Raw genomic sequence first — 12051 nt, 5'->3', positions numbered from 1 at the left:
ATTCCTTTACAAGCATTAATTTACTGCTGTAATGTAGAACAGTGAGCTATAGATATTCTGTCTTTTGGTGTCAGTTTTACATAATACATAATTTTTACCCTCACCAATATTTTACTTATGGCATAATTATTGACAGCTCAGGGTCTTAAACACTTAGACCAATTCTGTAATGCCAAACATAGTGTCTATGGGCCTAGCACTGAGCAGATTTGCAAATTAAATTTTATTTGTAATTTTCAATTTAAGTCACTTTTACATAAGCTTATAGTGAGATCTTGAATGGACTCTAAAAATACACAGAAATTACATACTTACTACTCAGAAATAATTCTGTTATTCCACTTAACTGCCCTCTTGGTGTCAGCATTTACTTCCAATCAAATTCTATATTCTTAACATTTATGTCAGTCATTTTTACTGTGCAGACCACTCTGTAAAAACTGCAAGCACTTTAAAGAAGGGGAATAAAGTAAAAGAAAAAACCCATGGTATTTCTATCAGATTATACATTTTTTTCTCTTGCCTCTATTCAAAATTAAACTCATACCAAGAAAAAGAAGAATCTCCAAACACCAGGACTAACAACTGGATTTTCAACACATACAAAACAATTGTATGAAATTTATTTTTCTTGTGTGGAATTTATTACTATGCAACTTACATGCATTTTTGTATTTCCAGTTACCTTTGTGAACAGGGGATTTTTTGTCAGTTGGTTATGACGTCTTGGGAGTTTTTTTCTTATTCTTTGCTTTACATACCCCTAATACAGAAAATTCCCATCCTGAAATAAAAGCTCCTCTGTCCCATCTGATGTTTTAGTAGAGCATTTGCTTGATTTTTCTGTCCTCTAATACACAGTACTAATATAATCTATTATTCTAAGCCTCATTGCTTGTAAATTTGCTGTTAATAGCTTCTTCCCATTCCACAGTTACAGCCAAGAATCACCATGAGTGTTGGCTTATCTGCTGCCTAGTCCATGAAGGCTGTCCTGAAATTAACCTGTTAGTCATCCATACATATTCCTTGGTAAAACCAGACAAATGGTGCAGCAAAGAATAAAATTGGTTATCTTTACTGTAAATTGTTTAAATGTATCAGTGTGTTTTTCAAGGGCTTGGAACTACATTAAAATTTGACATTTAAGACATGAACTGAATGGCTTGAACTTGAGCTACAGTAGTGGCAATAATACCTCCATAGGTTTTTCAGCTTCCTTAAGCCTTTACCCTTTGTGAAATAAAATTCTTTCAAAGCTTGCCAAAAGTCTTGAACATATTAAACCTTTACAGTAGTAGCTACTTAGACCAGCAGCTAGTCATGTTCTCCTCAAAAGACAATAACCGGCCTTTTCAAAATAAAAAAGTCCAATGTAAAATTATTTTATAAAATTTTTAATGAAAATACAGTTGCATTACTTAAATGATTAATAGCTGCAGACAAAAAAAGGGGACTGTGTCCTGAGTGATACCTTTGCAAAGCAAATCAGTATCACTGCAATACATGCACTCATATTCAGCTTTGGCAAATCAGAAAGTAAATTCTGAACACTGATCAGAAGTTACATCTAAGCACTTCCCCTAAGATATTCCATGAACTATTTCTGCTTATCCTACATGAATTAAGAATATATTTTAGAAGATGCTTAGAGATTTTACCACAGCCTAAGTCTCTTTGTTGTCAATCTCTATACTAGAGAAAATTTGCATGTGTACAAATGTATAAAGTTAATTATTGTCCAAGATTTTTCTATTCTTCCAATAGTCTGAAAATAGCATTTCCAATGAAACCATCATAAAGTAAACTGACACTACTTTCTTCACCTCCTATTACTAATACTATGTATTTTCATTGCAGATTAGGAACAATTTCCTGGTATATCAATTAATTATACAGTTTTTAAGTCGATGTAAGAAAAAAGTTTACTGCCCAACATCCTTTGAAATTATATTTGCTATGTGATCAATGAACTAAGAACTAAAGTCATAAAATTCAGAATGTAACTTACATGCACTGACTTTTGAGCTTAAAAGCATTAAGAAAGAAAGTGGTACACTTACAGATCAATGGCAGACTTAGCTACTTTTTTAACTTAACATTCAAAACTCGTATGATGAGAGCTGACCAACAAAAAAAGGGTCAACCTTCCTGAAGAAAATAACCTTCCTTTAAAGTTGCAGGTTTTGTCAATTAGGTTAAGCTTCAACAGCTTTGTCCACTGATTTACATTACAAAACTGACCCCTCAAAAGTATTCATTTTAGTGAATAATGCTTTTATAGTTCCACAGAAAAAATACTATAGTGTTGACTCAGATTTAAAAAATACTGTGAAATTGTAAGTTTCTGGGCTATCACTATCAATATATTAAAAGCCAAACTAACTTAACAAAAGATACCCTATTTTACTGAGAACTTTATCTACCAAAGAGAGAAGACATGAAGTCCCTCTCCACATATTATGCAGTCTGTCCAGCTGGTCAACAGGCCATCAAGAGGTGTAAGTCCCAGTCCAATTCTAATTTACACACGTGGCCTTTATATCCACTCATCAACTGATGCAATCAATACCAATCCTTTTATGACTGTCTATACCGAGGACTTAAGATCGGATGTTTTACAGATTTAAGAAACAAAAGAACAACAAAGTTCAGCCAAAGCAAGAAGAGAAGTAACTTCAGTGTCATTAGCAGTTCCAGTTGGTGTTGTTTAAGATTTATTTAGAATCCTCAAATTCAAAAAAGAAATGTCCTGGAGAACAGTAAGGATATAAATGTAAGCATTACAAGCAATCTATTTCCAGTTTTTAATGCCTAAATGCCACTTGAAGAGTTGAACCAGGACTTACTTCAGAGAACAGTGACTTCACGGGAAAGCCAAAGAACGGCTATTTCTAGTAAGCAGGTTTTAGACTGTTCTCCTCTGCCCCTTACCTCAACCATCTCTATTTAGATGGGTTTGATTTTTTTTTCATTTTTAGCCACGATGCACATTTTTGAAGTTATGCCAAAAATTAGGCAAAATACGTATCTTATTTTCTTGAAACACATAATTTTCTATATTCTAAGTATAACATCCTTTTATGTTCTTTCTGAATATAGAGAATTTAACACTTAATTATCTGTGCTTCCTTTGCCCCCTGCTCCTCTCGGCTTGGTTAAAGAACTTACTAAAGACTTCATAGACACAGTAAGAGCCTTCTTTTCTCAGTGCAACTGTATTAAGACCACTCTGATCTACATAAGGAAAAAAAAACCCCTTTAATATTCTTGTATAATACCTTTTTCTCATGCAAAGACAATTTTACAGACTCAAGAGTGACTATTTTAGCTTGGAAGCTAGCTATACTGCTGAATCTTTTATGAACAAGACATTATTGGAACCACAGCAACAAATCCATATAACTCCCCTTAAAAAAGTCCAAGCTTAGAAGCAAAACCAGAAATACTAAACCAAATAAATGAATCAGAAGGTTTGTAAAGACTGTGCTATCATCAATTTTAAAAGGAATCACTGACCATTTCAACAAAATATATTATCCAATACTAAAAAGGGAAGAAATATAAAATGGGGAGAAGATTAAATAATTGTTATCTGACAAAGATGGACTCAATGTGGCTAAAGGAAAATGCTGAGCAGTGAAAAGAACACTGTAAAAGTCTAAAGCATACTGGTATAAGCAAGTGAAAGTCTCATTTCAAATCAAAGGTTATTTACTTTACTGGGCTCAAATCTATGCAGTTTCAGGAAGTGGGGCTGGGAGATCCAGGATTGCAGCCCATCTATCACTGTTTCTCAATGCTTAGAGCTGCACATTTTTATTACACACCAGTACTGTCTGCACAGTTCAGACCTGTAACACTTCCCTTTCCTATCAGAGCACTGCAACCACAGTATGACAATCTTCTTAAGTGTCAAGATAAAATGAGAGCAGACAAGGACCTTTGTCACAATCTGTTTTCTCCTAGTGGTTCTCTTCTGTGCCATTTCCCAGCCAGCCAGGCCCAGACATCAAGAGAGAACTGGATCAGAGCTTCATGTCTCTGCCCAATGTTTCAGGAGAAAACAGCTCCAGGCCACTGTCTTACACACATGGCCTAAGGATAATACTTTTGTTTGTATAAATTGAGGACAATTTCATCCACGCAGTGTCAAACTGTGTCCTGCTTCAGTAATAAATAACTGTTTTGATTTGTTCAGCCTGGAAAAACTCACTACATTGCATCAAGACCTGTTTTATTATTAAGATTTACATTTTGTGGTTGGCTCTTTCAATGCTAGGAATCCATTTTTTGTACATATAAGCTCTAAACAAGGAATCACTTTAACGTTTTGTTTCTTCCAGATAAGCACATATCATAAGGAGACAGAGGTAATTCAAAGCAAGCCAAATGTGGTGCCTTTATAGCTGGCTTCCCTGTCCTCTACCCACCAAGAAAATACAGTGCACTTCCAGACCTTTTCCTCCTAGAAAATTCAGACATAGTATTTACTGAATTCTTTTGAAACTAAAAAAATAAAACAGAATTGTTGCTGAAGAATTTCTATTAGAGAGGGGAAAAAGCGCTCACCATCTTTCCAGAGGAGCAAAAAATTAAGAATTAAAAAAAAATTTAAAAATACCACTAATTAGTCCTTGCAAAGACAAACGTATTCAACAAACCTTTATTTTGCTTTCTTTTTCATACTAGAACCTTACTGAATAAATAAATTTCAGATGGAGTTATAAGCTGGAAACAGAATAGAAATGTAAAAAGTGCTTAAAAAAAAATACAAAAATCCGTGTAGTTAAAAAAAACCACACAGGATTTGCCTCATGCTATAAAGACTTGCTTTCACAGCTTTGAAAAATTTACAATAAGAGCATATTTTCAACAGCTATCCTAATTTGTGCAGGTCTGACCGTGTCTCCCAGTGAAGGTTGGAAAATCAGTTGGGTATTTCCAAATCCCAAGACTGTAGCAATAAAGCTATCACATCATATAATTTGCACTGGAGTGAAATTTAAGAGAAATTTCCTAGAAACACAAGTTTTAAAAAATTACCAGCTTACTTACCTAAGTAGAGATTAATAGTAGCAGTTAGACAAAACACCTTAAAAAGGAGGAGATGGGAGAAGGGGAAAAAAACCCCCCACAGGCCACCCTACAGGCTACTTTTCCTAATGAGAAACCTTACATTGTTTCACAAATATTAATTTCCACTACCTTTTCCATCTGGTAGTTATTCCCAGTTAGTGACCCGTTGCAAATACAGCTGTTTCAGCTTATGCTCACTCAGAACAGCATTCTGCTGCGAGGTAGATGCTCTTCTAAAACCAAAGTTATTGTTCTTCACCCCAAAATACATAAATAAAAGATCAAGAATAGGATCCCTCACTTTAAGGGGTTTAATTCCCCATTCCATCTTTTCACATGATTGTTTGAGAACTCAAAAGAGTTAATTAAAATTATGTATTAAAACCATTATGGCATTCCTATTTGCGTTCTCCCTTACCTGGCACTTTTTCTGTCACTGGCTTTTCCAGAAGCAACAACTTCTCTTTCAAAATTTAAGTCTCTGTTCATGAAACAGTAAATGGGACATCAGAATACCTGAAAACCACTGGGACACAGTAATTAGTACCTATCATTTGATTTGCCTAACTACTGCAAGAGCTGCTCGTAACACTTGCTGCAAAATCTCCCGTGGCATCAGCAAGAGATGCTCACTGAACCCTGTCCTCCCTTGAGAAAACTGAAATGGTTTGCTCTTGCATGAACTAAAATCTTAAATCCACAAGATTACCTATGAACCTAAAAAAGGTTTTGTCTGTTAGAGACAGCTATGTACAAGCAGCACATTGCTGCATCAGCTGGTTTAACAGTTCTCTTAAGCGAACACATCTGCAACCCAGTTCTTGGTTTCCACAGACTGACTCTATCACAGCTATAAAGAATATGCTATTTGATACTAAAAGGAATGAGCACTACCCTAGAAAATTTAGATGCTATAGGGACAGGTATTCAAGTACTTAATAATTTGGCACCGCTAGAAGTGCAGGGGTGTGTCCCTATTAGCATGTCAGGACAGAAAATGATGGTAATGAGGCCTTCAAAAAACTCTTTAGAAGTCAATTTAGCCTTGTCAGAGATTTACTGAATATGGTATAATTGCAAAGACTGCCAACACAAGAAGTTGAATGTGATCCAGAATATAGCTATAGAAACTACAACATCAGGGAAAGAAAGCAAAGGCATTTGGACTAAAAGGATACAAGGACTAAAATTACAGGGGAAGGGAGCAGAGCAGCCTTATCCCATTTGAAGGTTTTTGTCTTAATGTCTTGCTCTCCCTAGTCAAACTCAGCAGCATGGTGCACAAGAAATACAGTAATGATGAAGACTTTTTTAAAAGAAGCATCTCAATAACTTACAATGCTCAAGGATTACTGGACAATACCATAGGAATAGTAGTATCTCTAGGTTTTAATTACAGTTTAAAGGGATGTCTGCTTCAGTTGTATTTTATATGCCAAGTTAGGCTGAAACATTCCCTGATTAACAGGTATTGAATATGACTAGAAAAAGTATAAGAGCATAATTAGAATCAGATTACTTTAGAGCAAATAGTTAAACCACATCAATTTATCTTAAGGAGAGCTGAAATGCATCATCATCCAAGTGATGTTTCACAGCTACAACACCCCCACATGCCAAGCATTTAAGAAAGGATCTAAAAAAGGGGCAGAAATATTTCCACCCTTCTGTGCTGGTCAAATTATCCAGACATAAGAGTTATTCATTTCATTTTAAAAAGACCTTGCAGAAAGGTCACTCCCACCCATGGGAACACATACACATTAGCATCATACTTCCATGAAAAAGGGTGCTATCTGATGCAATACTTCTGCTTTAGAAAGAAGCAGTTCTTTACTTACATCCCACCATAAGATACTCACAAGGATTAGAATGTAAGAAAGAAAAGAATTCCGTATGTTCTCCCCTACTCACCTGATTCTGCCAATCAGAATCAACATTTCCCCTTAGAAAGATAAGGATATATTATATATCTATTTTTGCAATACCTAAAATATTATGCTATTTAATTAATAGCAATGAATATAAAAATGAAGATTTGAGACCATCAACAATGTTGATATTTAGCAAGTCTTCGATCACTGGCAAATAAAGCACAATAGTTTGAGGAAATAAATCATGTATTTCACATAAATCAAGTAAAAATAAATGCCTTATGTCAAATATCCTCTTTACAATGGGCTAGCCATCTCCGAGGCTTAGGTGACTGAGCCAGAACTTATTTGGGTTGTGAGCTGTTAATTCTGTTGCTGAGAACGCTGTGCTGCTTGTGAACATATCCTTCATGTAATGGGCTGTCATGTCACTCAGCTTCCTCTGAATGTATATTATAGTGTATGTAACTGATTCATCAAAGGGAGCCTATGGAAATTACTATTCCAGTATTGGGGGGAAGCACATTTGAAGTAAGCAGTAAGGTAACACCACTAGTTGCTGCTTAGGAAAGCCCTTGCATAGTACATTAGCCCTGTGAATTTCACTTTGTTCCTGTTTTTATAATTAACACACAATATTTTTATTTTACTTCTAATAAATGCATAATTTGTTTATGAAGACCATTTGGTTTCAATAAATTCAAATACAGCTTTGGACAAATGCATGGAATAATTCTGTTCAGGATTTGTACCAGCACCAAACAAGAAGTGACAGTGCACAGGCAGCAGAGGTCATGGTCAGAAGTTTGGTACCTCTATGGCATAAATCAGGTACTGCTGTCAGGTGCCTCCTCCCATTGCCTTGGCTTTCACTCTGTCCCATGCCATGGCTTTCAGTCACAGGCAGAACCAGACTGCAGAGTGAGCAGGATGAAAAAGAACACAGGAAAAGAAAAGTATTTTTCAGTTGAATCAGTTCCTGACCTGGGTCAGTGATATGACTGCACAAACTGCAGCGCCATTGGAGAGGGAGAGAATGGCAACTCCCTAAAGAGCCACCAAAATAATAAAAGTAAAGACTTATGCTGAAGGACTTGCTTTGCAGACTCCGTTCAGACCTGTATTTCTTGTTTTTACTTTGTGTGGTTTTTGTTTCTGTTTTGTTCTGTTTATTTTTTCATTCTGACACATCTCCCAGTACATTGTTGAGCTAATTTCTTGTCTTTCATGACTTGGACTGTGTCAGTCCCCCACTAGGCTGGATAAGAGTTGACTAAGTATCAGTTAAACATCAATTTGGTGGATAGGCTTTCTTTTAATCTAATGTTATGTACGTTCTGGTTCAAGCTGTGGTCTACCTGTGGATTTAACACTTGTTTAAACTATTTCAAGACAGAAAAAGTAAAAACAATGAACACTAAGCAGCTTGAGTGAGAAGCAATGAAGTTGTGAAAAGTTAGACCACAGTAGTTCACTTTCATGAAGAAAACAGACCATACTGACTAATTTCAAAGTTTCTTGACCTGTGTTTCCGATTATACTTCAATACTATATATGACTTGAACTCTATATTCTGACATTTAATTAATTTAAATATTTTACCATATGAGTTTATCTGAAATTATGGCATCTTCATATATAAGATTAAAAGAAGGAGGTCTACATCTTTCAGCAAATAGTTAAATATGAAGCTATCACCAAGCAACTAAATTAGTTCATTTTTATAAATGCAGTTGCAGAATATCCGTTCTTGCCTTAGGACCCTACCCACTTTCCAATTCACCAAACAGTGTAGCACAATGTGATGCCATTAAAATAAATAGCATGTGAATTTTGTTCATGTTTTACATCTAACCTATCTTTTCCTGCTAGATTAGCCAAAAACTTCTCTCCTTAACAAAACCAAGGACAATAGAGCACTAAGTACACTTTCCCATGGCAACACTGCCAATTAGAATTTGGTTGTAACTGTTACAAAAAATGACAGAATGAAATAGATAATTAAAACCTTACAACCACCAGTACAATAAGCGCCATTGGATATATTACTAAACTCACCCAATGTACCTATATTAATGCTGTGGGAAGTTCCCTGGATTATTGCTAGATATTGCTGTTCAGAAAGGAATGGGAACACATGGCTTTATGAAGCTGCTTAAGATACTGTATTGCACTATGCCTGAAGAGGATCCACCAGATGCATTTAATTACAAATCAGGGTAAGAAGATAAAGCACTCTAATCTGGAAAATCAAATTCAAACACAAATACATTCACACTTAGTTCACAGAATTTTAGAATGGTTTGGATTGTAAGAGACCATAAAGATCATCTAGTTCCATCTCCTTCTGCTACGGGGAGGCTAGACCAGCTACCCCAAAAGTCCCATCCAACCTGGTCTTGAACACTTCCACGGATGGGGCATCCACAACTTCTCTGGATACCCAAATCCTAACACACAATATATGAGTATACTTTTAACAAATTCTACTTAAGTATCAGTGATCTACTGCAGATCAATTATTTTAACATTATCAAACAAAGCTATTATTTCAGGATTTTCTTCATAAACCAAGTCAGTTTCCAGAAAGCCAAAAATAAAACAAATCTAAGAAACAGACCTGCCCTATGTTCAGGTTTCCTCAGGTATATCCTTTTCTTTTTCCACCTGGAAGTCTTTCCTAAACATAAGATTAAGACTTTTAACATTTGCAGGTTTCTCCACACAATTTGCTGCAGTGGTGAGACAAGGAATTTGAGCAACATACCAGGATCCTGAGAAACACCTATGTGTGCTCTTTCATACGTATTTGTCTAGAAATTCCATGTATAAACACAGGAATTCTGTTTAAGAATGCCTGGAGTCCTCCTCAGTACTACAAAAATCTCACCCAAGTACTACTTCACTGAGAAAGATAAAGAGGTATCAGAGTTGCATGTACTTCTCTCAATGAAGCAAGTAAACATGGATTCAAAAGCCTATGGCCTGGAATAACACTAGTTGTTCAAGTACCTGCAGTAGAAACATACTGATACTTGGCTGAGTTATTCTCCATCCCTGCTTGTAGCTGTTCAAGAAAAATCAACCATCTCAACATCTACTTAAAGTTCCTGCAATTCCTTAGCCTTCCACATCCAAAGTTCAGACCAATTTCTGTGTTGAACAAGTCTCAGAAGGGATTGTATCTTGAGAAATTATAAAATGTACAGTATTATAGGCAGTATTTTACAAGAGGGTAGCTCTTCTATTTATAAGATTTTCCATGAACTAGCAAGAAATCCTAATACCCTAAGTATAAAGATAATTATATTTTTGTATTTTTTAACAGATTATTTTCAAATCGGAATCTTACAGTGTATGGACTATCATTACTCTCAGACTAATATCTGTTTCAGGGCTTTCCTTTGCCAATATAGTATATTAATCAGTTAGCTTTAACAGGAATCACAGACTTCACTAATTCATTCTTTCATCCTATGAAAGTCAGCCTTAAATTTAATTTTAGAAACTACACAGCAAATTGATAGTGGATTCTTGGTGTATTAATGATTATGAACTTTAGAACTGAGCACAGAATAAAGCACAAGACTATACAAATTGCATTTGTATGTCCCAGACTGCAATAGATTTCTCTTGCCATTGTTATTAAACCTATTTTTATTTATCCTTCTGTAATGAATACATAATGAAAAGGATTCAATAACATAAGCAGCAGCTGCATCTTGAAAGGTTACACAAATGCTACCCACAGAGATCCTATAGAATATGAAATACAAACAAGACACAGCCAAGAGCGATTATCATATGAATGACCCCATAGAATTAAAAAAAAAAACAACACAGCAATGCATAACCAGAACTATTAAATTTTATTACTGCAGTATGACAGTGCTAATCCATAGACTGAGGTTTTACAGACTACACAAGTGTAATCAACTGTACATCAAGCATTTACTGGTACAACCCAAAAGATGGGGAAGACAACAAAGTCATTTTGGAACATTCTCTGCACTTCAGAGCACCAAAAGAATCCCAAAGGTGTACATATGAAAAAGGCACATGACATCACTCCACATTTCCTTTCAAAGTATGCCCAATTTTTTAGAGATGCTCATAAGAAACATCTTTTCCCACTCAAATATTATGACCCCTTCCAGATTCTAAGCCTTACCAACACAGGGTTTGCACCTATTAATAAACATCAGCTTAGTACATCAACCTCCTTTTACATGCCTCAGTCTGCTCGTTCAATTCATTACTGTCAACACCACAGAGAATGCAAGCTCATTTATCACTGCTACTACGTCTACTGTTCAGTCTTTTCATATTATATTATACTGCTAAAGAAAATCCCACAGATCCTCATGGCATATGAAATATTCAGAAATAGTATCTTGACGCCTCGCCTAATCACATTTTGGATGTCCTGCAGCCATCATAATTTCCAGTGAATGATTTTCTTTGTGGCACAAATTAATTTATGCTGGTTAGTCCATTAATCCAGATTCCATTTCAGTACAGTAACTATGACTACCAATAGCTAAAATACCAAATCTATGAACATGTGCCCCAGAGGTTCTGAGCCTCACTCACTTGAGGCTGATGATACTACACTTCAAAAGATGTGGCCAGGGAGCAGGTGAGAGCAGAGGAGTTACACAGCTGCACCCTTATGATGGACGCTGCACATTGTACTGAGCACACCTTGCATAGTATGGCATCAGCTGTCCCTGAAACTTCCAGTCATCCGTACCTCATAGAGATCCTGCTTCTGTTTGCTTTAAAAAATGAAACTAAGCACTAGTCAACATTTAGGTGATAAGGTAGCACCATACCTTGTGGAAAGGCAATCCTTCAATCAGCTACATTATGATTTGAGGGTTCTTGTAACGTATCTTTTGGCACTCACTATTCCAGTAAAACTAAATTCTCTACAAATTGCAGCCACATCAGTGTCAAAGAATGAACCTGAAAAGTTAGACAAGAATTCTTAGTTTTATACTAGAAACATCAGAAGTGGGCAGTCTACTCCTTTTCTTTACAGTACTAATTACCCCCTATGCAAGCTTATAGTCATTTAGCAACTTGGTGATAACTG

The 12051-nt window shown here is 35.7% G+C and overlaps 1 protein-coding gene across 4 annotated transcripts in view; it reads right to left on the bottom strand.

Annotated features, from left to right (window-relative positions):
- The window catches only part of STXBP6 (syntaxin binding protein 6), a 94890-nt gene that overhangs the window by 34079 nt on the left and 48760 nt on the right, over positions 1-12051 (bottom strand). Inside the window, exon 1 of one of the 4 annotated variants that reach the window (XM_032112413.1) lies at positions 7767-7851. The exons of the other annotated variants lie outside the window; for them this stretch is intronic. Within the exon in view, the coding sequence (XP_031968304.1) occupies positions 7767-7836 (70 nt within the window). The 5' untranslated portion in view covers positions 7837-7851. Of the gene's footprint in view, positions 1-7766; positions 7852-12051 lie in introns of those variants that run through there. 4 annotated transcript variants of the gene reach the window in all.

The sequence above is a fragment of the Corvus moneduloides genome, chromosome 6 (assembly GCF_009650955.1).
Source record: "Corvus moneduloides isolate bCorMon1 chromosome 6, bCorMon1.pri, whole genome shotgun sequence".
NCBI lineage: Eukaryota > Metazoa > Chordata > Aves > Passeriformes > Corvidae > Corvus > Corvus moneduloides.
The sequence above is the reverse complement of the archived record's forward strand: the minus strand, read 5'-3'. Positions and strand labels throughout refer to the sequence as shown.